The sequence below is a fragment of the Drosophila suzukii genome, chromosome Y (assembly GCF_043229965.1).
Source record: "Drosophila suzukii chromosome Y, CBGP_Dsuzu_IsoJpt1.0, whole genome shotgun sequence".
Lineage (NCBI taxonomy): Eukaryota > Metazoa > Arthropoda > Insecta > Diptera > Drosophilidae > Drosophila > Drosophila suzukii.
In genome coordinates this window covers 1962287-1989666 of record NC_092085.1, presented here as the reverse complement: position 1 = coordinate 1989666, position 27380 = coordinate 1962287, and the positions used below count along the sequence as shown (strand labels likewise).

General features: G+C 48.5%; 2 protein-coding genes and 1 pseudogene across 2 annotated transcripts; 1 reads left to right on the top strand and 2 right to left on the bottom strand.

Annotated features, from left to right (window-relative positions):
- Positions 1-3820: 3820 nt before the first annotated feature.
- On the top strand, positions 3821-8772 carry LOC139353616 (ELKS/Rab6-interacting/CAST family member 1-like; annotated as a pseudogene).
- A 1699-nt stretch (positions 8773-10471) lies between these two features.
- On the bottom strand, positions 10472-11818 carry LOC139353527 (uncharacterized). Its single transcript, XM_070997889.1, has 2 exons — positions 11194-11818; positions 10472-11126 (listed from the first exon to the last, which is right to left on the bottom strand). Exons 1-2 carry the CDS (start codon positions 11677-11679, stop codon positions 11088-11090), a joined length of 525 nt encoding a protein of 174 aa, XP_070853990.1. The 5' UTR covers positions 11680-11818; the 3' UTR covers positions 10472-11087.
- A 5437-nt stretch (positions 11819-17255) lies between these two features.
- LOC139353524 (uncharacterized) lies at positions 17256-23073 on the bottom strand. The gene is made up of 2 exons (XM_070997886.1): positions 18677-23073; positions 17256-18609 (listed from the first exon to the last, which is right to left on the bottom strand). The coding sequence occupies exon 1, from the start codon at positions 22391-22393 to the stop codon at positions 20264-20266; it is 2130 nt and encodes a 709-aa protein (XP_070853987.1). The 5' UTR covers positions 22394-23073; the 3' UTR covers positions 17256-18609; positions 18677-20263.
- Between the last annotated feature and the right edge of the window lie 4307 nt (positions 23074-27380).

The following is a 27380-nucleotide window of genomic DNA, read 5'->3' as shown; positions in this document are numbered from 1 at the left end:
TGATTTGACTTGGGACGTGTCACTTGCAAGAGATTTCATAAGTGAAAACTCATGGGAAAAATGTTATTTTCACAAGTGATTTCACTTGAGACGTGTCACCGGCACGTGACAGGCCATACGAAAAATGGGTATAAGGAACAAGTGAAATCCCGTGGGACTTCGAAAAATTTTCATTTGAATTTTCACTTGTGAAAATGCGGACATCCCATACAATTTTCTATATGGAGCGTCACTTGTTCTTCACTTGTGCAAGAGGACATGTCCCACGGGATTCACAAGGTGATTCACAAGTGAAACTTTTTTTTTGAACTGAAGGGCTGTAACTTTAGTTACCAACACCAATAACCAATCTTTCTATACCGTTCGTACTCGAGACATCCTCAACCGCCACCAACCAAAGATTATATTACTGTGGATTCCATGTAACGACACATCAGACCTAGCAGCAAAAGAAGCTCACAACAAAAGAAGCCCACAGGTTATGGAATGCAACTATAACTTCACAGACACACAGTTATTCATTTAAAATACTTTCAAAAAACAAATGGAATCGATCTGATAAAACGCATCTGACCACTACAAATATGTCAACGAAAAGAAATGATCAATTAAAGAATACACCATCCCATCCGAAGACAACATCAACCGCAGAGATCTCACAAAATTCTTAAGACTACGTTTTGGACACTCAAGATACACCCATGAGCATGTTCTCAATAAACAACCCCCACCCCAGTGCGAGCACTGCGGTACGCGAAACAACGTGCGGCACTTTTTCCTCTCCATAAAGTCACCTGATGCCCTATCCCCAAAATCCACCAATATCGTCAGCGCCAATGATTTCATCAAGGCCATACGCTTATATAACAATATCTAAATTTTGTTAATAACTATATATAAATAAACTTTTGCAGAAAATATGTAAATAGCTTAAGGCCCAGTAGCTATAGCTAAATTAAGTGGTTGGTGGCAATTTGCAATTGTCCCAAAACCAGAATATAAATAAATAAATAAAAATTATTTCCAAGCTTAGGAGGTTATATGTTATAAAACCCCGAAGCTATAATTCAGCTGGCCTCCGTGCCCCGAAATATAAATACACCACCATTGGGGGCGATTTGAGTAATGTTTTGCGGACGCGTCCGCTCCACCCGGGGTCCCAGTCATGAACGCCACTGCCCTTGAAATACTACCCCCACTTGGCACATTGCCGCCACTTGAGAGCCAAATTTTTGTAGGGTGTCCGTGTGAGAAATTCAAAACTTTTAGGTTGAGCAATTTAATAAGGGCCGTTCCAGGAATTTCTTTTCCGAAAGGCAAATAGGGCTTCCCACCCGGCCATGCAATTGTTTAATCACACGCACCGAACTAAGCCCTGGGTCGGGGGGATGGCAACCCCGTCACCGGGACGGCTGTTGACCCACTGGAATCGATGGTGGTGATGCAATGTCATCTTGGTCCCGCCGGAGCAGAAGTGCAATGGTCGTGTTGACACGGCGCCTTTGACGGCTGGCAGATATGCTTTATGGCAGGTATGACACCATTCCGGAATGCAGCCAAAGCGCACTCGGGTTTAATCGAATGGGGCGACTAATTGGGGTCGCCATGCGGGGGGTCGCGACCACTAATTAGCTCACATGTCGGTACACAAAGTCAAATGTTATAATGTAGACATTATTATGTAGACATTAAATTATTGTTGCCAAATATTGCACTTGAGTGTTTCCAGGCGCCAACATTGTTTACTCGGGATGGAGGATGTTTCCGCGCGTATGCCGGATAATGATAAGGATAACGAAGATAGCGATGCCGGGGAGGGAGGAAGTTGAAGAGTGCTCCTCGCTGTACCAGCTAAGCTCCGTGTGCTTCTGCGCGCTCCTTTTGTGTCGAGCGGATTTACTTTCAACCAGGATGGAGAAGTCACGAATCGAATCTCAAACAAAAGCCGGAGGAGACTTAGAAATGATGCAGCAGACTCTCTGTGGCACTGGGACATCAACATGTCGACACAGAAGGAAATCAATATGCACTTTGTGGAAGCTGGGATGTTGGGCGCGATGAATGTGGGCCGCGGGTGTGTTGTCTGTTAAGCGATTTTTAAATTGTTTGGCAACCGCGCTGCCAGCACTCACACTAATCGCATTAGCGAGCAGCAAAATAGTTTTAATACGAATAAATTACACATAATGTATCTATGTTTTAAGTTTTATTATAAATTTCAGCTTTTATTTTCTTTTCACTTTACTTATCTGCACGAGCTTCTAATTCAAAGTAACGGGGATTCTGTTCGGCAGTATGGCAACTCCACAATAGCAAATAGGTAATTTTTATATTTTTCTTAAATCAATAAAATGTTAAATTTTACCAAACCACTGGCTCGATTTCGATGAATTATACATTAAAATAATAGGGAAATAAATACCAATTAGGGGGTGCATACATATCACAATGAAAATTTGAAACATAAAATATATATTTTTCAATACTTGGCGGCCAAAAGTATTCGATTGGCTCAATTAAGTGTTGTAGGTCGTAGCTTGGCACTTGGCCATATACCGATAAATACCTTTTCGTGGTAAATGACTTGGCTGAATTTGCTTTCTCGCTGGTCTGGACAGTGTGACCGCGTGGCAAAAGCCATAATTGAAAATACTTGAATTTCTCGAAAACTGTGGGTTTGAATTGCCTGTAATTAACTCAGAAATTAGCTATAATGATGCCCCTTCGAATGCGATACCGTGCAAGTTGGCACAATCTCTGTGAGAGTTGTATGAATTAATTAAAATTTGCATATATATTTTGATGGTTGATGTCACGGGTGCATACGATTTCTCGCTGGCCTGGGCAGTGTGACCGCGTGGCAAAAGCCATAATTGAAAATACTTGAATTTCTCGAAAACTGTGGATTTGAATTGCCTGTAATTTATTCAGAAATTAGCTAAAATGATGCCCCTTCTAATGCGATACCGTGCAAGTTGGCACAACCTCTGTGAAAGTTGTATAAAGTTATAGAAAGTTAGCGTCGAATGATTGTCATGGCTAAGCTGTTTACATTGAGGTTCATGTCTTAGTATCTAAAGGTTCAGTTTCTGGATTAAACGGTCTTTTATTAACCTTTTTAGCACCCCCAACTGTAAAGCAGTTTTCTCAAAATCTGTGGGTTTGATTTTGATAACATTTTCACAGAACACTTCTTAGATTATCCCCTATCTACCCATATACCGTGCATGTTGGCACAACTTCTAGGAGTGGAGCCGTAGGTAATTTCATTTTTGCCCCCTTTTTTGTATGGGGAAAATCCGAGGTTGCGTCACTGTTAGGCTGTTTTCTCGAAAACTGTGGGTTTGATTTTAATGAAACTTTCAGAAAAGGAGCTTGAATTAACTCCCAATAGCTTGGCTTATCGTGCATATTGGCACAACCTCTGTGAGGGGAGCAGTTAAGAAAATTGTGGGGACACGATTTTTCAAATGCATTTTTGAAACATTAATAGACCTCGGATGTGTCTCAAACCTACCTAGATCGATAGATCTTTTCTTTCTTAACAATCTAGCATTTTAGATTTTTCGATTTGGTCCCCAAAAAGCGAGAAAATTTAAAAATATAAAGAGCCCCCATGTTCCAAATTCCACCGTTCCACTTTCGTTGCTAACAGGCCGACGCTAATTTGACGGACATTGCTAACAGGCCGACGCTAATTTGAAGGACATAAATATTTATTTGTATTTACGCACTTACGTTTCCGTCACTTACGTTGCTGATAGAGATAACAGCGATAAGTCAGTTGAAAAATATCACGATATAAATATTTATTTTTATACGAAAAGTATCGATTTTGATACATTTCTCCCATCCCTAGCGTCGGCTTTTGAATATAATATAAACGACGCGCCGAAAGTAAATGTTATTTGTACCCCGTGCCCCGTGTATTTTTTTTCGCGTCTAGTAGTCCTTGTGCCCGTCGAACGGAAGTGTCAAACTCACCAGTGCTAGTCGCCCCAGTTGTGCAGTCAGTAGGAGCACAGGCTTCCACATTTCCACACAGGACAGACGTGTTTTCTGCTCTCGCTGCCCGGCAAACACAAACATTTATTGAATATTTTCTACACTTTTTGTTCGGTCGTGTTTTTTTTATTTTGCTAAAGTCACGTTGTGCCATAGGTATTGTTTTCGGTTGGGTTTTCGGGGAACAGTGCCGTTGTTCGTCGGGGGTCTAGTGACCTTGCGCGACCCGCACCATGGACCTGCGCAGCTGGCGTAAGGTCCTTATCCAGTGGGTAAGTAGTAGAGATCCTGGGATCTTCGCAGGTCTTCCCGATGCCATCCACTTACGCGATTTCCCGACACAGGTCATCGAGTGTCGCTTCACCGAACACAACTTCATCACGCTGGAGCAGTCGGACATCGATGCCTTCTTCTCGATCTACGTGCAAAAGGCCCAGGTGGCGCCGGTGGAGGAGGAGAACGCGCTGCCGACCCAGCCCGGGGAGCACCGCTCGCCTTTGCAGAACTTCCTCCGAGGTGAGTTCGGGTATTTTGCATTTCCAGCCCGAAATAATTTTGCATGTCATGTCTCCTGAAAAACAGGGTTGTCATCCTTCATCTATTTTACTACTATACTATACTATTTTTTCAATACTATACTATACTATAGGGGATACTATTTTTTCAAAGTCATGGTTGCCCAAATGTCATGAGTCTACATTCCAAGACACCTTTGATATAGGAACTTTCATATAGAAAAAACATAGGCACCTACCAGAGTCGATTGTTAAAGAACTGATTATATGAGAATTTCACTTTGTTGTAAACAGAACAAGTGGAAATAATGGTATTCAAGGACTAATGGTCATTGTATATTATTTCAGTACTGTCAGGGTGTATTACCTCATATCTAGATAAGAAAAAAATGTTTTGGATATAGGAACATTCATGGGGAAAAGGAAGGACTTTGAATAGACCCTAACCGACTTGATATTTAACTTATAGAACTGATTATATGAGCAATTTTTTTTAATTTCAATAAAACTAGTTGAAATATAAGTATTGTTCAAGGGCAAATGTTTATTTTATTCCTATTTAGTCAAATATTGAATTGTGATTATAAATACAAGGGAATATAAATTCTTTTTAGATATGTACATATCAAATTCCCCTTTTTAATTTAGTTATTTTCTTATTTTGGGATTTTCAAAGGATTTTCTTTCTTCCATTTTACTTCACTTTATTGTCAATAAACTAGTTGAAATAGTAGGATTATTCAAGGATTAATGGCCATTTTATACAATTTTAGTGAAACCTTAGATTACTATAGGACATGCAAGGGTATGTACACTTCTCAAGTCCTCTTTTAAGCTAGTTCCCTTGGCGCCTCGAAAAGGTTTTGGGATTTTCCAAGGATTTTCCTCCCCTAACTTGTTGCTTAAAACTAGCCAAATAATGAGACCCATTTTTATTCCAACGCAGATCATTATCCAGAGTTCAGTGCCCACATAGATGGCCGTGGACAACTTGTGACCGCGGACTACGTGTACGTCTAAACACTGCTCCTGCATTACTCGTGCGTGAAGCAGCCCAGCGTGTTCATCCACAGCATCTGCAAGAAGCTGCCTGACCTAGTGCAGACTTGCATCGCAAACTTCTTCGGCCAGACATTGGAGCAACAGCTGACGCGCCAATTTCTCCGCCAGTCTATGAACAATGTGGCTGTGGTTTACCGCCAGGGCGTCCAGATCAGCCCCAGTCGTCCGAGCTGCAGCACCATGAGTCTCGAGCTAACCATTGACACCACACCGGGCACATCCTCGTCCACATCCGCATCGCCTCAGCCGCCGAGCTGATCATCGCGATCGCCAGCGCCTCCAAATGTCCGCCAACGAAATGCTAGCTGCGCACCCGGGAGCTGCACGGTGTTCGCGCCCAGCTGGAGGTGGTGTCCTACGAGAAGACCATGCTCGAGGAGCAGCAAACGAAGAAGGAGGACCTGATCATAGAAATGCTGGACAACACTGATGGGGCCAGAGGCTCGATGCTGTGCGAAGCAAGCCACACTTTTGCTTATCTCCAGCAAGATAGCGTTCTGCTTCTGCAGCTCTTCCCTCAGCTCGGCGTTCTCGTGCTCCTTCTCGCGCAGCTGCTTGTCGACCACAGAGCTGTCCAGATTCTCGGGCGTGGTGTTCGGGGACAGGGGACAGTTGAGCAAATCCGAGGACGCATTTAGAACCTCACGTCGGTTGTGTAACTCCTCGCGCGCTTCCTGTAGAAAACGATCCAGCTCCTGCTTGTCGCGCTTCAGGGAGCTGATTGTATCTTCTCTGGAAGATACAATCAGGCTGGATTCCTCCAGGCGCTGTTCCAGCTCCCGGATTCTGTCCACGCACGCGAGTAGTTTGTTCCCGGACGTTTTAAGCTATTCAAGAAGAAAAACAAAAAAAATATAAATATATATTTATGGAATTTTGGGTAGGTATTATGTAGGTACTTTGAATTTAGATTTCCTAAACGGCGCCCTTTTTCGCCAATATTAATTTTAGAATTATGTACCTAGTAGCTTAACATGATTAATAACCATTAAATATGAATTCAAAAATATTAATTTAACAAATAAAATTCCCTCTCAATACCCAAAGTGTGTACAGTTCCGACCCAAAGGTGACTAGTTTTTCGCTGATATTCACACAAAATTCAGCGCTTCTAAATGTCCGCTCCGCTCACACCCAGAACCGAGCTGCTGGAGCAGCGCACCCGGGAGCTGCGCGGTGTTCGCGCCCAGCTGGAGGTGGTGTCCTACGAGAAGACCATGCTCGAAGGGCAGCAAGCGGACGAGGATCTGATTAAAACGCTAAACAAAGGTAAGAATGCCTCATAGATCTTGTGGCTTACATCCCTCTGATAGTAGTTAAATATGATAGTAACATATTTTATCGTTTTTTCCCATTACAGAGAACATGATGGCCAAGAGTCAACTGGCCAAGCTCAAGAACGCCGTCCAGAATGGTGAGAATGCAGACAACGTGCTAAATGAGTTCGATCATGTAGGTAGTAGACCACCAGATGGTCACAGGTACTTGGTGCCATAAACCAATAATAAAACTTTCCTCATTTCAGTTGAAGCGAAGCCTGATGAAGGAAAGCAGCCAAAAGGAGGCCATTATAGCCGAGACTAACGATAAGCTACAGGATTTGCGCGCCGAAAAATCCGAGCTTGTCGAGCAGGTATGCTACCTCTCTGATTTTATGGGGACATTACACAAAAGAACTAAATCCGGCGAATTTTGTGTGAATATCAGCGAAAAACTAGTCACCTTTGGGTCGGAACTGTACACACTTTTGGTATTGAGAGGGAATTTTATTTGTTAAATTAATATTTTTGAATTCATATTTAATGGTTGTTAATTATTTAATTAAATTAAAGCTACTAGGTACATAATTCTAAAATTAATATTGGCGAAAAAGGGCGCTGTTTAGGAAATATAAATTCAAAGTACCTACATAATACCTACCCAAAATTCCATAAATATATATTTATATTTTTTTGTTTTTCTTCTTGAATAGCTGGAACAGCGCCTGGAGGAATCCAGCCTGAAGCGCGACAAGCAGGAGCTGGATCGTTGTCTACAGGAAGCGCGCGAGGAGTTACACAACCGACGTGAGGTTCTAAATGCGTCCTCGGATTTGCTCAACTGTTCCCTGTCCCCGAACACCACGCCCGAGAATCTGCACAGCTCTGTGGTCGACAAGCAGCTGCGCGAGAAGGAGCACGAGAACGCCGAGCTGAGGAAAGAGCTGCAGAAGCAGAACGCTATCTTGCTGGAGCTAAGCGAGAGTGTGGCTTGCTTCGTCGAGAAGCACAGCATCGAGCCTGACCCTCTGGCCCCATCAATGTTGTCCAGCATTTCTATGATCAGGTCCTCCTTCTCCGTTTGCTGCTCCTCGAGCATGGTCTTCTCGTAGGACACCACCTCCAGCTGGGCCCGAACACCGTGCAGCTCCCGGGTGCGCTGCTAGCATTTCGTTGGCGGACATTTGGAGGCGCTGGATGACGGATCTGTGGCGTGCTGCTCGGCGGCTGAGGCGATGCGGATGTGGACGAGGATGTGTCCGGTGTGGTGTCAATGGTCAGTTCGGGACTCATGGTGCTGCAGCTCGGACGACTGGGGCTGATCTGGACGCCCTGGCGGTAAATCACAGCCACATTGTTCATAGACTGGCGGAGAAATTGGCGCGTCAGCTGTTGCTCCAACGTCTGGCCGAAGAAGTTTGCGATGCAGGTCTGCACTAGCTCCGGCAGCTTCTTGCAGATGCTGTGGATAAACACGCTGGGCTGCTTCACGCATGAGTAATGCAGGAGCAGTGTGTAGACATACACGTAGTCCGCGGTCACAAGTTGGCCACGGCCATCTATGTGGGCACTGAACTCTGGATAATGATCTCGGAGGAAGTTCTGCAGGGGGGAGCGGTGCTCCCCAGGCTGGGCCGGCAGCGCGTTCTCCTCCTCTACCGGCGCCACCTGGGCCTTTTGCACGTAGATCGAGAAGAAGGCATCGATGTCCGACTGCTCCAGTGTGATGAAGTTGTGTTCGGTGAAGCGACACTCGATGACCTACTGGATAAGGACCTTACGCCAGCTGCGCAGGTCCATGGTGCGGGTCGCGCAAGGTCACTAGACCCCCAAGACGAACAACGGCACTGTTCCCCGAAAACCGAAACGAAAACAATACCGATGGCACAACGTGACTTTAGCAAAATAAAAAAAACACGACCGAACAAAAAGTGTAGAAAATATTCACTAAATGTTTGTTTGCCGGGCAGAGAGAGCAGCAAACAGGCCTGTCGTGTGTGGAAACTTGTGGTCCTACTGACTGCACAACTGGGGCGACTAGCACTGGTGAGTTTGACACTTCCGTTCGACGGGCACAAGGACTACTAGACGCGAAAAAAAAGCACGGGGCACGGGGAACAAATAACAATTACTTTCGGCGCGTCGTTTATTTTATATTCAAAAAACAGCAACAAACGGAAAACACAAGCGAGCGGCCACAGCAAGCAAACACAACAGACGCAAAACAACATTGAAAGTTGTAAAGAAGTCTCGTAGGCTGGGATATACTCAGTCCCGTCAGGGTCTCTTTACCGAAAATATTTGTAAAGATATGGGACAAAAAGGTCTAATACGAAAATCGGTTGGCTGGCGTGAGATGTAGAGTGCCAGCCACCGGGGTACGGAGTGAGAGAAACAGTTTATTCGGTGTCTGTAGCAGAGTGAAAAGCGTCAGCGGTAACGCGCATTTGGGCCTGGCTCATAGCATTCGCTACGAGAAGGCCGAGATAGAGGGGATCGATTATGGGGACAACTTTTCCCTAGGGCAGAATTTATGGCCTAAAATCTAGGCATTTGTCTGGAAATATTCATATTTATGCGTGGCCAGCTTGATTGGATTTTTTTCCCTACGAGTTGCATTAAAATCAGGCGAGAAATACATTTATTGGGGTATTTTTATTGATTCATTTGTAACTCGAGTTTCTACTTTATTTTGTTTTCCCAGTGTAGTCGGGCGCGAGTTGGCTCAATACAGCCGGCAGTGATAGAAGAAGAAGAATGAATTTTCCTTTTAAAAAAATATTTCCCGAAGTTCCTTTGGAAAGAGGGTGTGGCAGTGCGTAGTATTTTTAACATCTGAGAAATATTTTTATTTAATTAATTAGCAACAGGTTTCCTAAAGTTGGGTCCACCCCTTTCTCTCGGTGTAGTCAGCTCGGAAATCAAATCAGAAATCAAAGTAGTCAAAGGGAAAAAGAACAACATGGCAACAACATGTGTTCAGATATGTAAGAAAATATTCTTTGTTTAAATTCTTGGTTCATGTTTTTTTTTTCTCAGTGCTCGCAATTAACGGGTTAGGTAGGTCATGGTTTATAAATTCTAGCCTACTCTGGGCGAAACCGCATCGAGGCCTTCGAGAAATTTCTCATTGCACGGGACTCTCACGCTCTCACGCACACACACACGCGTGACTCCGGGTGCTCCGCCGCTGGTCCTGGGCAGGCACACTCTCCTCGAGGTCGTCTAGGTAAACTCCTTCCTGGGTCACTTGGCATCAGCCCGAAGGCAAAAGACTCCTGTTGTCCACATAAATATGCTCTGCTCGCACTTCTGATCCCGTGCGCCGCCTTTGCAAGAGTCCCCTGCTTCTCGCACTTCTGGTCCGGTGCGCCGCGTTTTCCAAAAGTCCAAAAGTGAACTGCTCGCACTTCTGGTCCGGTGCGCCGCGTTTTCCAAAAGAGAGACCTGATTCTGATCCCGTGCACCGCCTTTGCAAAAATGACTCCTCGCACTTCTGATCCCGTGCACCGCCTTTTCCAAAAGAGAGCTCCTGTTTCTGATCCCGTGCACCGCCTTTGCAAAAATGACTCCTAGCACTTCTGATCCCGTGCACCGCCTTTTCCAAAAGAGAGCTAGTCAAGCTTTGCCGCCGTGTTTTGTTCAAGTTTTCGGCTGCTCTGGGTTTTTTCCACTTGTCGAAGTTTCGGTACTCCTTTTCTCTCGCTCTTCCCTTGGCGCGTGCCAATTTTCGGGGGTTGTTTTCCTCCTCGATCGCATGTCCTCTCTCGCTTGCTCCTGTGCGGCGCTGCACTTATCGTGGTGAATATTTCGTTGCTCTCCTGGTGTGTGTGTGTGTGTGTGTGGCTACTGCTGATGTGAGAACGGAGGGGGAAAAGGTAAACAGAACCTATCGCTTAGGCTGAGCTAAAATAATTATTGTGTATCAATATAACTACAAATCTTATGATTATTGGCTAAGCTTATATATTAAATGCACTGTACAATGTTTTTTTTTACAAAGTTATTCGCGAGGGTTTTGTTTGCTGTTGGCGCTGGCGATGTTGTAGCTGCTAGCTGGCGTTGTTGTTGGCGCTGGCGGCCGATGCTGTTGGCGCTGGCGGCCGATGCTGTTGGCGCTGGCGGCCGATGCTGTTGGCGCTGGCGATGTTGGTTGCGCTATTTGTGAGGGGTCAAACGACTCCTCACATTCCCCTCCTACTTCGGGGGGCGTTGAGAAATGTGGGTGGCCGTGGCTTGCGTGTTGTCATGCGCCACAGGTGTGACGGGTTGTCCGACGCCATGTCTGTAGGGGAGAACAAAAGGGTATTAGTGCTTTGTTTTAACGATTACTAACTGGGTTTTTACTTTACTTTGTACGGGCCCTCGTACTTGGGTGCTAGCTTAGCGGCAAAGTTATCCGCTGCCCTGGACAAATGATGCTGTTTTACGAAGACCAGCGATCCTATGGTCGGTCTCCACGCACGTCGCCTGAGATCGTAATGCTTCCGCTGCTCCAACGAAGCTCTCTGAGTGTTCTCCTGTACTACCTTGAAAATGTCCCGTAGGAATTCCGCTTTCGCTTCGGGTGAACGTGGCGCTTGGCTTGGTCCTGGAGTCACTTCATCATACAAGGCTCCTGGGAGTCGTGGCTCTCTGCCTTGGACGATGAACGCTGGACTGAATCCGGTTGATTCTGAGATGCTGCTATTAATTGCCAGATTCAGTTCGGGCAGAAGTTCGTCCCACGTCGTCTGCTTGTCCTCGATATACTGGGCGACCATCGTTTTAATGGTGCGATTGGCCCTATCTGTCGGGTTCTGCTGCGGAGTATAAGGTGCTGTATGTTGGATCTCCATTCCCGCCTGCTTGCAGAAGGCTTTGAATGAACGACTCGTAAACTGTGTCCCATTATCGCAGACAAATGTTCGGGGAATACCAAAGTGATTCAAAATCCTCTCCCGAAAGGATTTTTCGAGATGCGCCGAAGTAGCTTTTCTCAAGGGGACCAAATCAACCCATTTCGAAAAGGCGTCGAAGAATACGAGCAGCATCGTATTCCCACTCTTGGATCGCGGAAGGGGCCAATAAAATCGGCGCAGACAGTATCGAACGGCTCGTTAATCTGTCTGTTGAACATTTTTCCCGCCGGTTTGGTTTGGCTGACTTTGAACCGTTGGCAAGTGTCACACTTGCGGACATACCTGGCAATATCGCGGAAAAGACCTGGCCAGTAATATCTCTGGGCGATGCGGGTGGTTGTCTTCCTGATTCCGAGATGTCCTGCCGTCGGCTGGTCATGGCATTCCGACAGTACTCGCTGTCGGTGTTCCTTGGCTACGCACAGTTTCCAGGGCACGGAGTCTTCGTCGTCAGGTCGGGATCCGATATGCCGATAGAGCTGTTGGTTCTCGTACGCGTAGTCCGGGTAATCTTCAGGCCTGTCCTGAACAAGTTTCAGCATCCGCTGGTACCATGTGCATCCCGCCTTATCCTCCTGGATCATCTGAAGTACTTCCAAAGGCTGTCGAGAAAGTGCATCTGCAACAATGTTCTGGCTCCCGCGTCGATAGGTGACGTCAAACTGGTACTGCTGCAGTTCAAACGCCCAGCGCGCTATGCGGCCGGTGGGATTATCAATCGAGTTGAGCCACTTCAAGGCGAGGTGGTCCGTTATCACCTCAAATCGATAACCTTCCAAGTAGCATCTGAGTTTCCTGATGGCCCATATGATAGCCAGACACTCCTTTTCTGTGGCGGAGTAGTTCTCCTCGGCGGCGATGAGGCGTCTGCTGGCGAATGCGTTCTCGTTGACTCGTTCTTCTCCCTGGATTTTCTGCGTTAAAACTGCTCCTAGGCCGATGTCGCTGGCGTCTGTTTGCAACACGAACATCTCGTTGAAGTCGGAGCAGGCGAGAACCGGCGCCTCCGTGAGTTTTCTTTTGAGTTCCTCGAACGCATCTTGCTGCTCCTGCTCCCATTGCCATTTCTTTCCTTTCTTGAGTAGCAAAGACATGGGCTGCACTACGCTGGCAAAGTTGGGTACAAATCTCCTGTACCATGACGCAATCCCTAGACATCTCCTCAACTCCTTGCATGTGGTGGGCGGACTCAGTCGCCGTACTGCCGAAATCTTGTCGGGATCCGTGTGAATTCCCTCCTCACTGATGACGTGTCCCAAGTACACCAGGCTGCGCTTAAAGAAACTGCATTTCTTCGCGTTGAGACGAAGGTTCGCCTTTCGTAGCCGTCGAAATACTTCTTGTAGATGCTGCACATGCTCCTCCAGAGTGCGGCCGATGATGATGATGTCATCCAAATACGCAAACGCGTTGGGCTCCATGTCCGGTCCTATGACGCTGTCGAGCGCCCGCTGGAATGTGGCTGGTGCTGAGTGGAGGCCAAACGGCATCACTTTCCAGTGGTACAAGCCCCTCCCGGGGACTGTAAATGCTGTGCACTCGCGGCTGGACTCGGCTACAGGGATTTGCCAATATCCGCTCTTCAAATCGAGCGTCGATATGTACTTGGCATGGCGCAGACGGTCCCAGATGTGTGTTATCCTTGGCAGCGGGTATGCATCTGGAATAGAATGGGCATTTAGTTGTCGAAAATCTACACATAGTCGCATCTCTCCAGATTTCTTGCCCACGAGTACAATAGGGGCGCTGTGGGGGCTCCGAGAAGGCTCTATACAGTCGTTGCGTAGCAGTTCGTCGATCTGCTCATCGATAATCCTCTGCATCGCGGGATTCTTAGGAAAATACCTATCATGGGCTTATCATCTCGCATCGTGATCGTATGCTCAGCGATATTTGACACTCCCGTCATTCCTTCGAATTTGGCCAATTCCTACTGTAGGAATTTGTTTACCCAGGGTTCTAATTCTTGCTCGGCGTTTGCGGTGATTGCGGCTAGTGCTCCTCCAGTGTCAGGCGTGTATCCTGGTCTGACTGGGGAAGGCGCTCGCCCTTCCTCTACTGGTTCCGCTGAAACAGTAGCATGATTCCGTCGAAATGGATTATTTCGCACGGCGTTGTCGTCTCGAGACCCTAAAATACTGCTGGTCGGGGTGGTTTGCACCTCGTTATCTGGATCGTTGTTTGCTGGAGTGAACGCATTTGTCAAGAGAGGAGGCATAGCTAAGTCGTTAGTGGGGCTGCTTATTAGGAGAGGGTACAGCTGCAGCGAAGCGCGGCCGCATTGGAGAGTGGCAGACATGCCCATGCCCAATAGTACGTCTTCCATGAACGAAGGGAAAACTACCAGAGACTTGGTTATCTCCTTGCGTGAGCCTTCCGCCAGGCTGACATGAGTGTGTACCGACCGTACGTTATGTGGCGTCCCTACACGTTGAACAACTCGTTCGCTCACGAAGCTTCTGCTAGCTCCGGTGTCTATGGTAGCGTTAAACTCCTGACCCTCGATTTGCACCTGCGCGATAATTCTGCTCGACTGAACCTGTAAGATTTCTCCTAATTCCGGGGAAGACTCCTCTCGTTTCCCGGCTGGGTACGACGGCAACACTCGAGAGTGCGTACTCCTCTGCGACCACAATCCCAACAAAAGAGGACTATGGGATTGCGACATGTAGCTAAACGGTGACCCTCCTGGGCACAATTCCTGCAAGCAAGACTGAAGTTCGGCACCATTGACCTGTTCCCCACTCGAGGAACTGATTGTAAAACTGTGGCTGGGGTGGGTGGTCGTCTGGCCGGTCGTGTGAAATTCTGTTGACCTATTGGTGATGCTCCTGCATACGCTGGAATCTCGTACTCGTTCCTTCTAGGCGCTGGTTGTGGTTCGGCCAACATTCTGGCATGGCTTCCTGTGCTCCGATCGCGGGTGACCTCGTAGTTTACCGCTAAAGTGGTAAGTTGCTCCAAAGTGGTGAAGTCGTGCCTCCTTGCGTACATCTGGTACTCCGGTTGGAGATTTTCATAGATCCGGTCCAACTCCTGCTCTGCATTATACCCCGCTCTGTGCATCATGAGTCTGATGTTGACTAGGTATTGTTTGAAAGCCTCTCCCCGTCGCTGATCTCTGGTGCGGATCTCATCCTCGAGTCGCTGAAAGTACCTGGGTGGCAGAAAGAAGTCGAGAAACGCCTTCTTGAAGTTCGTCCAAGATTTTCCTAGCAGCTGGCTTGTCCGAAACCAGTGCTCAGCTGTATCCGTCAAAAGACCAGGGATGGCCTGCGGCATCTTCTCCACGTCAACTTCGTGTGCGGTGGCTCGTTCCTCGAGGTGTTGGATGAAGGTTATGGGGTCCGTGGTCCCGTCAAAAGTGATTCCCCAATTCTTCAGCTTTTCCGCTAGCGTGGCGCGGACATCTCTGATTTCCTGGGAAAAATATTCCGCTTGACCGGATGGATCTCCGTGTCTCCGACTACATCGGCGGCACCTCGGCCTTCCAGTGCTGGCACCTGAAGCTGTGTTGGACCCGGTGGGTGTGGGTTCGGAGTCGGTAACGCTGCTTCCTATCCGTTAGGGCGGCTGTAATTTCCGCTTCGCAATCCTGTAGCCGCTCGGCTATCTCCAGCACGTGGTCGTCCCGATTATTAAAAGCAGACAGCCGGCTCCTCATTTCCTCAACTGTTCCGGTTGCTTCCAAGAAAAACTCCTTCAGAATCGCCTCCAATTCCCGCTTCCGGAGATACGAAATCCAACGCGCCCCCATATTGCTGTGAAATAATAGTTAACTGGCAAACGACAGGAAAAGTTTCGATAGGACGAGAGAAATTCTTGGACGAGGGTCAAACGATGTTCGAACTGGTTAAAATCTTCATTGAAAATTTTATTTTATTTGTCACCAAGAATTCACTGAATTCCCACGTGCAACGATGGTGACCACAATCCGATGTCAAACGACGATTTAATTCCTAAATTTTCTCGACGGTGATTAAATTTTGTTCGACGACGATGTAGTTTTAAATTTTTCCACGACGATGTTTTTGAGAGCTGCCGATGCACGTGTTGACTCGGCGATGGTTATATGAGAAGCCCCCAACGATGTGATCCCGTTGCCTGTACTTGATCGACTCCTGCTCGTGTGAGAGGGACGACGATGAGAGTGAAAACGAAAAAAACAAAATGGCTGCGCTGTAGGGAGTATACGTTAGCTTTTCCCTACCTCGTTCTTTCGAAACTCTCGTGACCTGAGTTGGCTAGCCTAGAGGGCTCTCGCTCTCTTTCTCTTTCCGATTATCTGCCTGTATGTGTTTCGTCCTCACTTGATTTGCTGGCCACGTGAGCTTGGAACAAAGAATCTCTGATTTTAGGTTATGTACTTTGCTCTGCTTAGAAATACATGTATGTGTGTCTGCGTGCGTTAGAAATTTCTCGCTGTGTGTGGGTATACTTTTGTATAAGTTCTCCCGAATGCCATGTGCTCTGCTTAAATTCTAAGTTTTTTTTTCTGAGGTTATGTTCGATGCGTTGGTATATTTTTGAATATATATATATTTTCCTGTTTCCTGCCCTAGAAATTTTTGTGACCCTCGATATATGACTCTCCTTACGTTCCGACTTAAAAATTTCGCTTCTAAGTGACTGAACCGAAAATTTTCAAACTTTGTACACAGATGGGTATTTAGGCCATATTTAGGTCGTCTAAAATTTTCGTAAACCCCATGTCCCTGTTCGGGCTCCATTCTGTAAAGAAGTCTCGTAGGCTGCTATATACTCAGTCCCGCCAGGGTCTCTTTTTCGAAAATATTTGTAAAGATATGGGACAAAAAGGTCTAAGACGAAAATCGGTTGGCTGGCGTGAGATGTAGAGTGCCAGCCACCGGGGTACGGAGTGAGAGAAACAGTTTATTCGGTGTCTGTAGCAGAGTGAAAAGCGTCAGCGGTAACGCGCATTTGGGCCTGGCTCATAGCATTCGCTACGAGAAGGCCGAGATAGAGGGGATCGATTATGGGGACAACTTTTCCCTAGGGCAGAATTTATGGCCTAAAATCTAGGCATTTGTCTGGAAATATTCATATTTATGCGTGGCCAGCTTGATTGGATTTTTTTCCCTACGAGTTGCATTAAAATCAGGCGAGAAATACATTTATTGGGGTATTTTTATTGATTCATTTGTAACTCGAGTTTCTACTTTATTTTGTTTTCCCAGTGTAGTCGGGCGCGAGTTGGCTCAATACAGCCGGCAGTGATAAAAGAAGAAGAATAAATTTTCCTTTTAAAAAAATATTTCCCGAAGTTCCTTTGGAAAGAGGGTGTGGCAGTGCGTAGTATTTTTAATATCTGAGAAATATTTTTATTTAATTAATGAGCAACGGGTTTCCTAAAGTTGGGTCCACCCCTTTCTCTCGGTGTAGTCAGCTCGGAAATCAAATCAGAAATCAAAGTAGTCAAAGGGAAAAAGAACAACATGGCAACAACATGTGTTCAGATATGTAAGAAAATATTCTTTATTTAAATTCTTGGTTCATGTTTTTTTTTCTCAGTGCTCGCAATTAACGGGTTAGGTTAGGTCATGGTTTATAAATTCTAGCCTACTCTGGGCGAAACCGCATCGAGGCCTTCGAGAAATTTCTCATTGCACGGGACTCTCGCTGGCCAAAACGCGGTTCACTCCACTCACTCACCCGTCTCGCTCTCACGCACACACACACGCGTGACTCCGGGTGCTCCGCCGCTGGTCCTGGGCCGGCACACTCTCCTCGAAGTCGTCTAGGTAAACGCCTTCCTGGGTCACTTGGCATCAGCCCGAAGGCAAAAGACTCCTGTTGTCCACATAAATTTGCTCTGATCGCACTTCTGATCCCGTGCGCCGCCTTTGCAAGAGTCCCCTGCTTCTCGCACTTCTGGTCCGGTGCGCCGCGTTTTCCAAAAGTCACCTGCTCGCACTTCTGGTCCGGTGCGCTGCGTTTTCCAAAAGTGAACTGCTCGCACTTCTGGTCCGGTGCGCCGCGTTTTCCAAAAGAGAGACCTGTTTCTGATCCCGTGCACCGACTTTGCAAAAATGACTCCTCGCACTTCTGATCCCGTGCACCTCCTTTTCCAAAAGAGAGCTCCTGTTTCTGATCACGTGCACCGCCTTTGCAAAAATGACTCCTCGCACTTCTGATCCCGTGCACCGCCTTTTCCAAAAGAGAGCTAGTTAAGCTTTGCCGCCGCGTTTTGTTCAAGTTTTCGGCTGCTCTGGGTTTTTTCCACTTGTCAAAGTTTCGGTACTCCTTTTCTCGCTCTTCCCTTGGCGCGTGCCAATTTTCGGGGGTTGTTTTCCTCCTCGATCGCATGTCCTCTCTCGCTTGCTCCTGTGCGGCGCTGCACTTATCGTGGTGAATATTTCGTTGCTCTCCTGGTGTGTGTGTGTGTGTGGCTACTGCCGATGTGAGAACGGAGGGGGAAAAGGTAAACAGAACCTATCGCTTAGGCTGAGCTAAAATAATTATTGTGTATCAATATAACTACAAATCTTATGATTATTGGCTAAGCTTATATATTAAATGCACTGTACAATGTTTTTTTTTACAAAGTTATTCGCGAGGGTTTTGTTTGCTGTTGGCGCTGGCGATGTTGTAGCTGCTAGCTGGCGTTGTTGTTGGCGCTGGCGGCCGATGCTGTTGGCGCTGGCGATGTTGTAGCTGCTAGCTGGCGATGTTGTTGGCGCTGGCGGCCGATGCTGTTGGCGCTGGCGATGTTGGTGGCGCTATTTGTGAGGGGTCAAACGACTCCTCACATTCCCCTCCTACTTCGGGGGGCGTTGAGAAATGTGGGTGGCCGTGGCTTGCGTGTTGTCATGCGCCACAGGTGTGACGGGTTGTCCGACGCCATGTCTGTAGGGGAGAACAAAAGGGTATTAGTGCTTTGTTTTAACGATTACTAACTGGGTTTTTACTTTACTTTGTACGGGCCCTCGTACTTGGGTGCTAGCTTAGCGGCAAAGTTATCCGCTGCCCTGGACAAATGATGCTGTTTTACGAAGACCAGCGATCCTATGGTCGGTCTCCACGCACGTCGCCTGAGATCGTAATGCTTCCGCTGCTCCAACGAAGCTCTCTGAGTGTTCTCCTGTACTACCTTGAAAATGTCCCGTAGCAATTCCGCTTTCGCTTCGGGTGAACGTGGCGCTTGGCTTGGTCCTGGAGTCACTTCATCATACAAGGCTCCTGGGAGTCGTGGCTCTCTGCCTTGGACTGAATCCGGTTGATTCTGAGATGCTGCTATTAATTGCCAGATTCAGTTCGGGCAGAAGTTCGTCCCACGTCGTCTGCTTGTCCTCGATATACTGGGCGACCATCGTTTTAATGGTGCGATTGGCCCTATCTGTCGGGTTCTGCTGCGGAGTATAAGGTGCTGTATGTTGGATCTCCATTCCCGCCTGCTTGCAGAAGGCTTTGAATGAACGACTCGTAAACTGTGTCCCATTATCGCAGACAAATGTTCGGGAAATACCAAAGTGATTCAAAATCCTCTCCCAAAAGGATTTTTCGAGATGCGCCGAAGTAGCTTTTCTCAAGGGGACCAACTCAACCCATTTCGCAAAGGCGTCGAAGAATACGAGCAGCATCGTATTCCCACTCTTGGATCGCGGAAGGGGCCAATAAAATCGGCGCAGACAGTATCGAACGGCTCGTTAATCTGTCTGGTGAACATTTTACCCGCCGGTTTGGTTTGGCTGACTTTGAACCGTTGGCAAGTGTCACACTTGCGGACATACCTGGCAATATCGCGGAAAAGACCTGGCCAGTAATATCTCTGGGCGATGCGGGTGGTTGTCTTCCTGGTTCCGAGATGTCCTGCCGTCGGCTGGTCATGGCATTCCGACAGTACTCGCTGTCGGTGTTCCTTGGCTACGCACAGTTTCCAGGGCACGGAGTCTTCGTCGTCAGGTCGGGATCCGATATGCCGATAGAGCTGTTGGTTCTCGTACGCGTAGTCCGGGTAATCTTCAGGCCTGTCCTGAACAAGTTTCAGCATCCGCTGGTACCATGTGCATCCCGGCTTATCCTCCTGGATCATCTGAAGTACTTCCAAAGGCTGTCGAGAAAGTGCATCTGCAACAATGTTCTGGCTCCCGCGTCGATAGGTGACGTCAAACTGGTACTGCTGCAGTTCAAACGCCCAGCGCGCTATGCGGCCGGTGGGATTATCAATCGAGTTGAGCCACTTCAAGGCGAGGTGGTCCGTTATCACCTCAAATCGATAACCTTCCAAGTAGCATCTGAGTTTCCTGATGGCCCATATGATAGCCAGACACTCCTTTTCTGTGGCGGAGTAGTTCTCCTCGGCGGCGATGAGGCGTCTGCTGGCGAATGCGTTCTCGTTGACTCGTTCTTCTCCCTGGATTTTCTGCGTTAAAACTGCTCCTAGGCCGATGTCGCTGGCGTCTGTTTGCAACACGAACTTCTCGTTGAAGTCGGAGCAGGCGAGAACCGGCGCCTCCGTGAGTTTTCTTTTGAGTTCCTCGAACGCATCTTGCTGCTCCTGCTACCATTGCCATTTCTTTCCTTTCTTGAGTAGCAAAGACATGGGCTGCACTACGCTGGCAAAGTTGGGTACAAATCTCCTCAACTCCTTGCATGTGGTGGGCGGACTCAGTCGCCGTACTGCCGAAATCTTGTCGGGATCCGTGTGAATTCCCTCCTCACTGATGACGTGTCCCAAGTACACCAGGCTGCGCTTAAAGAAACTGCATTTCTTCGCGTTGAGACGAAGGTTCGCCTTTCGTAGCCGTCGAAATACTTCTTGTAGATGCTGCACATGCTCCTCCAGAGTGCGGCCGATGATGATGATGTCATCCAAATACGCGAACGCGTTGGGCTCCATGTCCGGTCCTATGACGCTGTCGAGCGCCCGCTGGAATGTGGCTGGTGCTGAGTGGAGGCCAAACGGCATCATTTTCCAGTGGTACAAGCCCCTCCTGGGGACTGTAAATGCTGTGCACTCGCGGCTGGACTCGGCTACAGGGATTTGCCAATATCCGCTCTTCAAATCGAGCGTCGATATGTACTTGGCATGGCGCAGACGCTCCCAGATGTGTGTTATCCTTGGCAGCGGGTATGCATCTGGAATAGAATGGGCATTTAGTTGTCGAAAATCTACACATAGTCGCATCTCTCCAGATTTCTTGCCCACGAGTACAATAGGGGCGCTGTGGGGGCTCCGAGAAGGCTCTATACAGTCGTTGCGTAGCAGTTCGTCGATCTGCTCATCGATAATCCTCTGCATCGCGGGATTCTTAGGAAAATACCTCTGTTTGATGGGCTTATCATCTCGCATCGTGATCGTATGCTCAGCGATATTTGACACTCCCGTCAATCCTTCGAATTTGGCCAATTCCTCCTGTAGGAATTTGTTTACCCAGGGTTCTAATTCTTCTTGCTCGGCGTTTGCGGTGATTGCGGCTAGTGCTCCTCCAGTGTCAGGCGTGTATCCTGGTCTGACTGGGGAAGGCGCTCGCCCTTCCTCTACTGGTTCCGCTGAAACAGTAGCATGATTCCGTCGAAATAAATTATTTCGCACGTGTGTGTGTACCGACCGTACGTTATGTGGCGTCCCTACACGTTGAACAACTCGTTCGCTCACGAAGCTTCTGCTAGCTCCGGTGTCTATGGTAGCGTTAAACTCCTGACCCTCGATTTGCACCTGCGCGATAATTCTGCTCGACTGAACCTGTAAGATTTCTCCTAATTCCGGGGAAGACTCCTCTCGTTTCCCGGCTGGGTACGACGGCAACACTCGAGAGTGCGTACTCCTCTGCGACCACAATCCCAACAAAAGAGGACTATGGGATTGCGACATGTAGCTAAACGGTGACCCTCCTGGGCACAATTCCTGCAAGCAAGACTGAAGTTCGGCACCATTGACCTGTTCCCCACTCGAGGAACTGATTGTAAAACTGTGGCTGGGGTGGGTGGTCGTCTGGCCGGTCGTGTGAAATTCTGTTGACCTATTGGTGATGCTCCTGCATACGCTGGGATCTCGTACTCGTTCATCCTCGAGTCGCTGAAAGTACCTGGGTGGCAGAAAGAAGTCAAGAAACGCCTTCTTAAAGTTCGTCCAAGATTTTCCTAGCAGCTGGCTTGTCCGAAACCAGTGCTCAGCTGTATCCGTCAAAAGACCAGGGATGGCCTGCGGCATCTTCTCCACGTCAACTTCGTGTGCGGTGGCTCGTTCCTCGAGGTGTTGGATGAAGGTTATGGGGTCCGTGGTCCCGTCAAAAGTGATTCCCCAATTCTTCAGCTTTTCCGCTAGCGTGGCTGCGGACATCTCTGATTTCCTGGGAAAAATTTCCCGCTTGACCGGATGGATCTCCGTGTCTCCGACTACATCGGCGGCACCTCGGCCTTCCAGTGCTGGCACCTGAAGCTGTGTTGGACCCGGTGGGTGTGGGTACGGAGTCGGTGAACGCTGCTTCCTATCCGTTAGGGCGGCTGTAATTTCCGCTTCGCAATCCTGTAGCCGCTCGGCTATCTCCAGCACGTGGTCGTCCCGATTATTAAAAGCAGACAGCCGGCTCCTCATTTCCTCAACTGTTCCGGTTGCTTCCAAGGAAAACTCCTTCAGAATCGCCTCCAATTCCCGCTTCCGGAGATACGAAATCCAACGCGCCCCCATATTGCTGTGAAATAATAGTTAACTGGCAAACGACAGGAAAAGTTTCGATAGGACGAGAGAAATTCTTGGACGAGGGTCAAACGATGTTCGAACTGGTTAAAATCTTCATTGAAAATTTTATTTTATTTGTCATCAAGAATTCACTAAATTCCCACGTGCAACGATGGTGACCACAATCCGATGTCAAACGACGATTTAATTCCTAAATTTTCTCGACGGTGATTAAATTTTGTTCGACGACGATGTAGTTTTAAATTTTTCCACGACGATGTCTTTGAGAGCTGCCGATGCACGTGTTGATTCGGCGATGGTTATATGAGAAGCCCCCAACGATGTGATCCCGTTGCCTGTACTTGATCGACTCCTGCTCGTGTGAGAGGGACGACGATGAGAGTGAAAACGAAAAAAACAAAATGGCTGCGCTGAGTTGGCTAGCCTAGAGGGCTCTCGTTCTCTCTCTCTTTCCGATTATCTGCCTGTATGTGTTTCGTCCTCACTTGATTTGCTGGCCACGTGAGCTTGGAACAAAGAATATCTGATTTTAGGTTATGTACTTTGCTCTGCTTAGAAATACATGTATGTGTGTCTGCGTGCGTTATAAATTTCTCGCTGTGTGTGGGTATACTTTTGTATAAGTTCTCCCGAATGCCATGTGCTCTGCTTAAATTCTAAGTTTTTTTTTCTGAGGTTATGTTCGATGCGTTGGTATATTTTTGAATATATATATATTTTCCTGTTTCCTGCCCTAGAAATTTTTGTGTCCCTCGATATATGACTCTCCTTACGTTCCGACTTAAAAATTTCGCTTCTAAGTGACTGAACCGAAAATTTTCAAACTCTGTACACAGATGGGTATTTAGGCCATATTTAGGTCGTCTAAAATTTTCGTAAACCCCATGTCCCTGTTCGGGCTCCATTCTGTAAAGAAGTCTCGTAGGCTGGGATATACTCAGTCCCGCCAGGGTCTCTTTTCCGAAAATATTTGTAAAGATATGGGACAAAAAGGTCTAAGACGAAAATCGGTTGGCTGGCGTGAGATGTAGAGTGCCAGCCACCGGGGTACGGAGTGAGAGAAACAGTTTATTCGGTGTCTGTAGCAGAGTGAAAAGCGTCAGCGGTAACGCGCATTTGGGCCTGGCTCATAGCATTCGCTACGAGAAGGACGAGAGAGAGGGGATCGATTATGGGGACAACTTTTCCCTAGGGCAGAATTTATGGCCTAAAATCTAGGCATTTGTCTGGAAATATTCATATTTATGCGTGGCCAGCTTGATTGTATTTTTTTTCCCTACGAGTTGCATTAAAATCAGGCGAGAAATACTTTTATTGGGGTATTTTTATTGATTCATTTGTAACTCGAGTTTCTACTTTATTTTGTTTTCCCAGTGTAGTCGGGCGCGAGTTGGCTCAATACAGCCGGCAGTGATAAAAGAAGAAGAATAAATTTTCCTTTTAAAAAAATATTTCCCGAAGTTCCTTTGGAAAGAGGGTGTGGCAGTGCGTAGTATTTTTAATATCTGAGAAATATTTTTATTTAATTAATGAGCAACGGGTTTCCTAAAGTTGGGTCCACCCCTTTCTCTCGGTGTAGTCAGCTCGGAAATCAAATCAGAAATCAAAGTAGTCAAAGGGAAAAAGAACAACATGGCAACAACATGTGTTCAGATATGTAAGAAAATATTCTTTATTTAAATTCTTGGTTCATGTTTTTTTTTCTCAGTGCTCGCAACTAACGGGTTAGGTTAGGTCATGGTTTATAAATTCTAGCCTACTCTGGGCGAAACCGCATCGAGGCCTTCGAGAAATTTCTCATTGCACGGGACTCTCGCTGGCCAAAACGCGGTTCACTCCACTCACTCACCCGTCTCGCTCTCACGCACACACACACGCGTGACTCCGGGTGCTCCGCCGCTGGTCCTGGGCCGGCACACTCTCCTCGAGGTCGTCTAGGTAAACGCCTTCCTGGGTCACTTGGCATCAGCCCGAAGGCAAAAGACTCCTGTTGTCCACATAAATTTGCTCTGATCGCACTTCTGATCCCGTGCGCCGCCTTTGCAAGAGTCCCCTGCTTCTCGCACTTCTGGTCCGGTGCGCCGCGTTTTCCAAAAGTCACCTGCTCGCACTTCTGGTCCGGTGCGCTGCGTTTTCCAAAAGTGAACTGCTCGCACTTCTGGTCCGGTGCGCCGCGTTTTCCAAAAGAGAGACCTGTTTCTGATCCCGTGCACCGACTTTGCAAAAATGACTCCTCGCACTTCTGATCCTGTGCACCTCCTTTTCCAAAAGAGAGCTCCTGTTTCTGATCACGTGCACCGCCTTTGCAAAAATGACTCCTCGCACTTCTGATCCCGTGCACCGCCTTTTCCAAAAGAGAGCTAGTTAAGCTTTGCCGCCGCGTTTTGTTCAAGTTTTCGGCTGCTCTGGGTTTTTTCCACTTGTCGAAGTTTCGGTACTCCTTTTATCTCGCTCTTCGCTTGGCGCGTGCCAATTTTCGGGGGTTGTTTTCCTCCTCGATCGCATGTCCTCTCTCGCTTGCTCCTGTGCGGCGCTGCACTTATCGTGGTGAATATTTCGTTGCTCTCCTGGTGTGTGTGTGTGTGTGTGGCTACTGCTGATGTGAGAACGGAGGGGGAAAAGGTAAACAGAACCTATCGCTTAGGCTGAGCTAAAATAATTATTGTGTATCAATATAACTACAAATCTTATGATTATTGGCTAAGCTTATATATTAAATGCACTGTACAATGTTTTTTTTTACAAAGTTATTCGCGAGGGTTTTGTTTGCTGTTGGCGCTGGCGATGTTGTAGCTGCTAGCTGGCGTTGTTGTTGGCGCTGGCGGCCGATGCTGTTGGCGCTGGCGATGTTGTAGCTGCTAGCTGGCGATGTTGTTGGCGCTGGCGGCCGATGCTGTTGGCGCTGGCGATGTTGGTGGCGCTATTTGTGAGGGGTCAAACGACTCCTCACAAAGTCCAAGGATACCCCCAAGGATGCCCCAAGGATACTACGGAAGGAGTCCAAGGATACCTCCAAGGATGACCAAAGGATACTACGAAAGGATCCCAAGGATACCCCCAAGGATTCCCAAAGGATACTACGAAAGGAGTCCAAGGATACGTCCAAAGATTCCCAAAAGGTACTACGAAAGGAGTCCAAGGATACCTCCAAGGATGACCAAAGGATACTACGAAAGGATCCCAAGGATACCTCCAAGGATGCCCAAAGGATACTACGAAAGGAGTCCAAGGATACGTCCAAGGATGCCCAAAGGATACTACGAAAGGAGTCCAAGGATACCTCCAAGGATGCCCAAAGGGTACTACGAAAGGATTCCGAGGATACCTCCAAGGATGCCCAAAGGATACTACGAAAAGAGTCCACGGATACCTGCAAGGATTCCCAAAGGATACTACGAACAAATTCCAAGGATACCTCCAAGGATTCGAAAGGAATACTACAAATCGACTCCAAGGATACTACAGGGCATCTACAAAGGCGCAATGAAACACATAAAGGACATCAGGAGAACGTTAAGAACACAAAGGGAGCGAACCAGAGCGTCTAAGGTCTCGATTGGGACTGATCGGAGGAAGGAAAAACACGCATCAAAAGTCTGCCGAAGGAAGGGGGAAGACGGCACAGAGCAGAGAGCTGTACCGTAGATCTGGGTAGTAAGAAGGAGAGGCCGATGGAAATAGCGGGATTGAGCAAAGAGGAAGGCTCGGAACCGAGGTGTCATTAAAGGGAGCCCAGGCTCCAGCTGAACAATCAAAATCGACGAGCATCATGAGCACTCGCATAGCCAGGAGCGAAGCGCGCAAAATGATGGCTGCCCACCAGCCGTCCGGAGGATCTAGCCCGGGGCAAGGATGGTCGACAGCCCGGCCTACCCGAACCTCGCGGCGGATCTCCGGGCGGGGCGTCCCCGAGCCGGTCATCAGCTCCGACAGCGACGTCGAGTTGGTGGAGGACCCGCGGGTGGAGCAACGGCGATGGCGGTTTCCCAAAGCGGTCAACCGGGCCGACGGACGCATCCCGACTGGCGAGGCGGAGGTGGAGTGGGCTAGCGAAGAGCCGCCCCAGGACCAGCTGGCTCCCAGTAGCCATGCCGAGGCTGTGGTAGCGGCAACGTGGGAGTTTCGACGAAAGTGCGTGGCGCGAAGGCGGAGTGAGGAGCGGCGGTGAAAGGAGATGGAGGAGTCGCCGGAGTGGCAGGCCCAACTGCGGATGGCCGAGGAGGAGGAGCAGCAGCTGTGGGAAAACCCGGGGTACCCACCCACGCCGAGGTATGCGCCCGAGCCCTGCATCCCGCCGCAAGAAGTGGCAGACGACTGGGCGTCCTCACCTCCGCGGTGGCTGCCCTAAATACCGCCCACACCGCGGTACGAGGGGTCACCACAGTGGACGCCAGCACGACCGCCCACGCCGAGGTTCGAGCAGCCACCACCGCAGAAGCAGCAACCACAGCAGCAGCAGCTCGAGCGCGAGCAACCACCATCGCAGCAGCAGCCACCACAGCAGCAGCCACCACCGCAGCAGCAGCCACCACAGCAGCAGCCACCACCACAGCAGCAGCCACCACCGCAGCAGCAACACATCCGGACGGACATACCGGCACCCGGACGTTCGTGGCCGAATGAGTTAGGTGGCGACAGCAGACGGTTGTCTGGACCTAGCCGGAGGGACCCGTAGAGGAGACGGCAGCGACGGAGGAGCCCCGAATCTGGGAAGAAAGTGGTCCCCGGGTGAGCCCGCTGGATCCCAGGACCCGTGGCAGACCGGAGTGGGCACCACCGACACCGAGCACCGGACCAACAACGCCAAGGACAGGGCCATCGACGCCAATGCCTACCGGGAGCGCGACAGTAACCGCGGAGCCTCTGGAGCGAGGACCCTGGCCTGAGCCCGTGGAAAACGGCCGTCCTCCGCTCAAGCGGCAGCACTGGGCGCCCGAAGTGTCCGAGGTGGTGACACGGCCGAAATTGTCGCGGA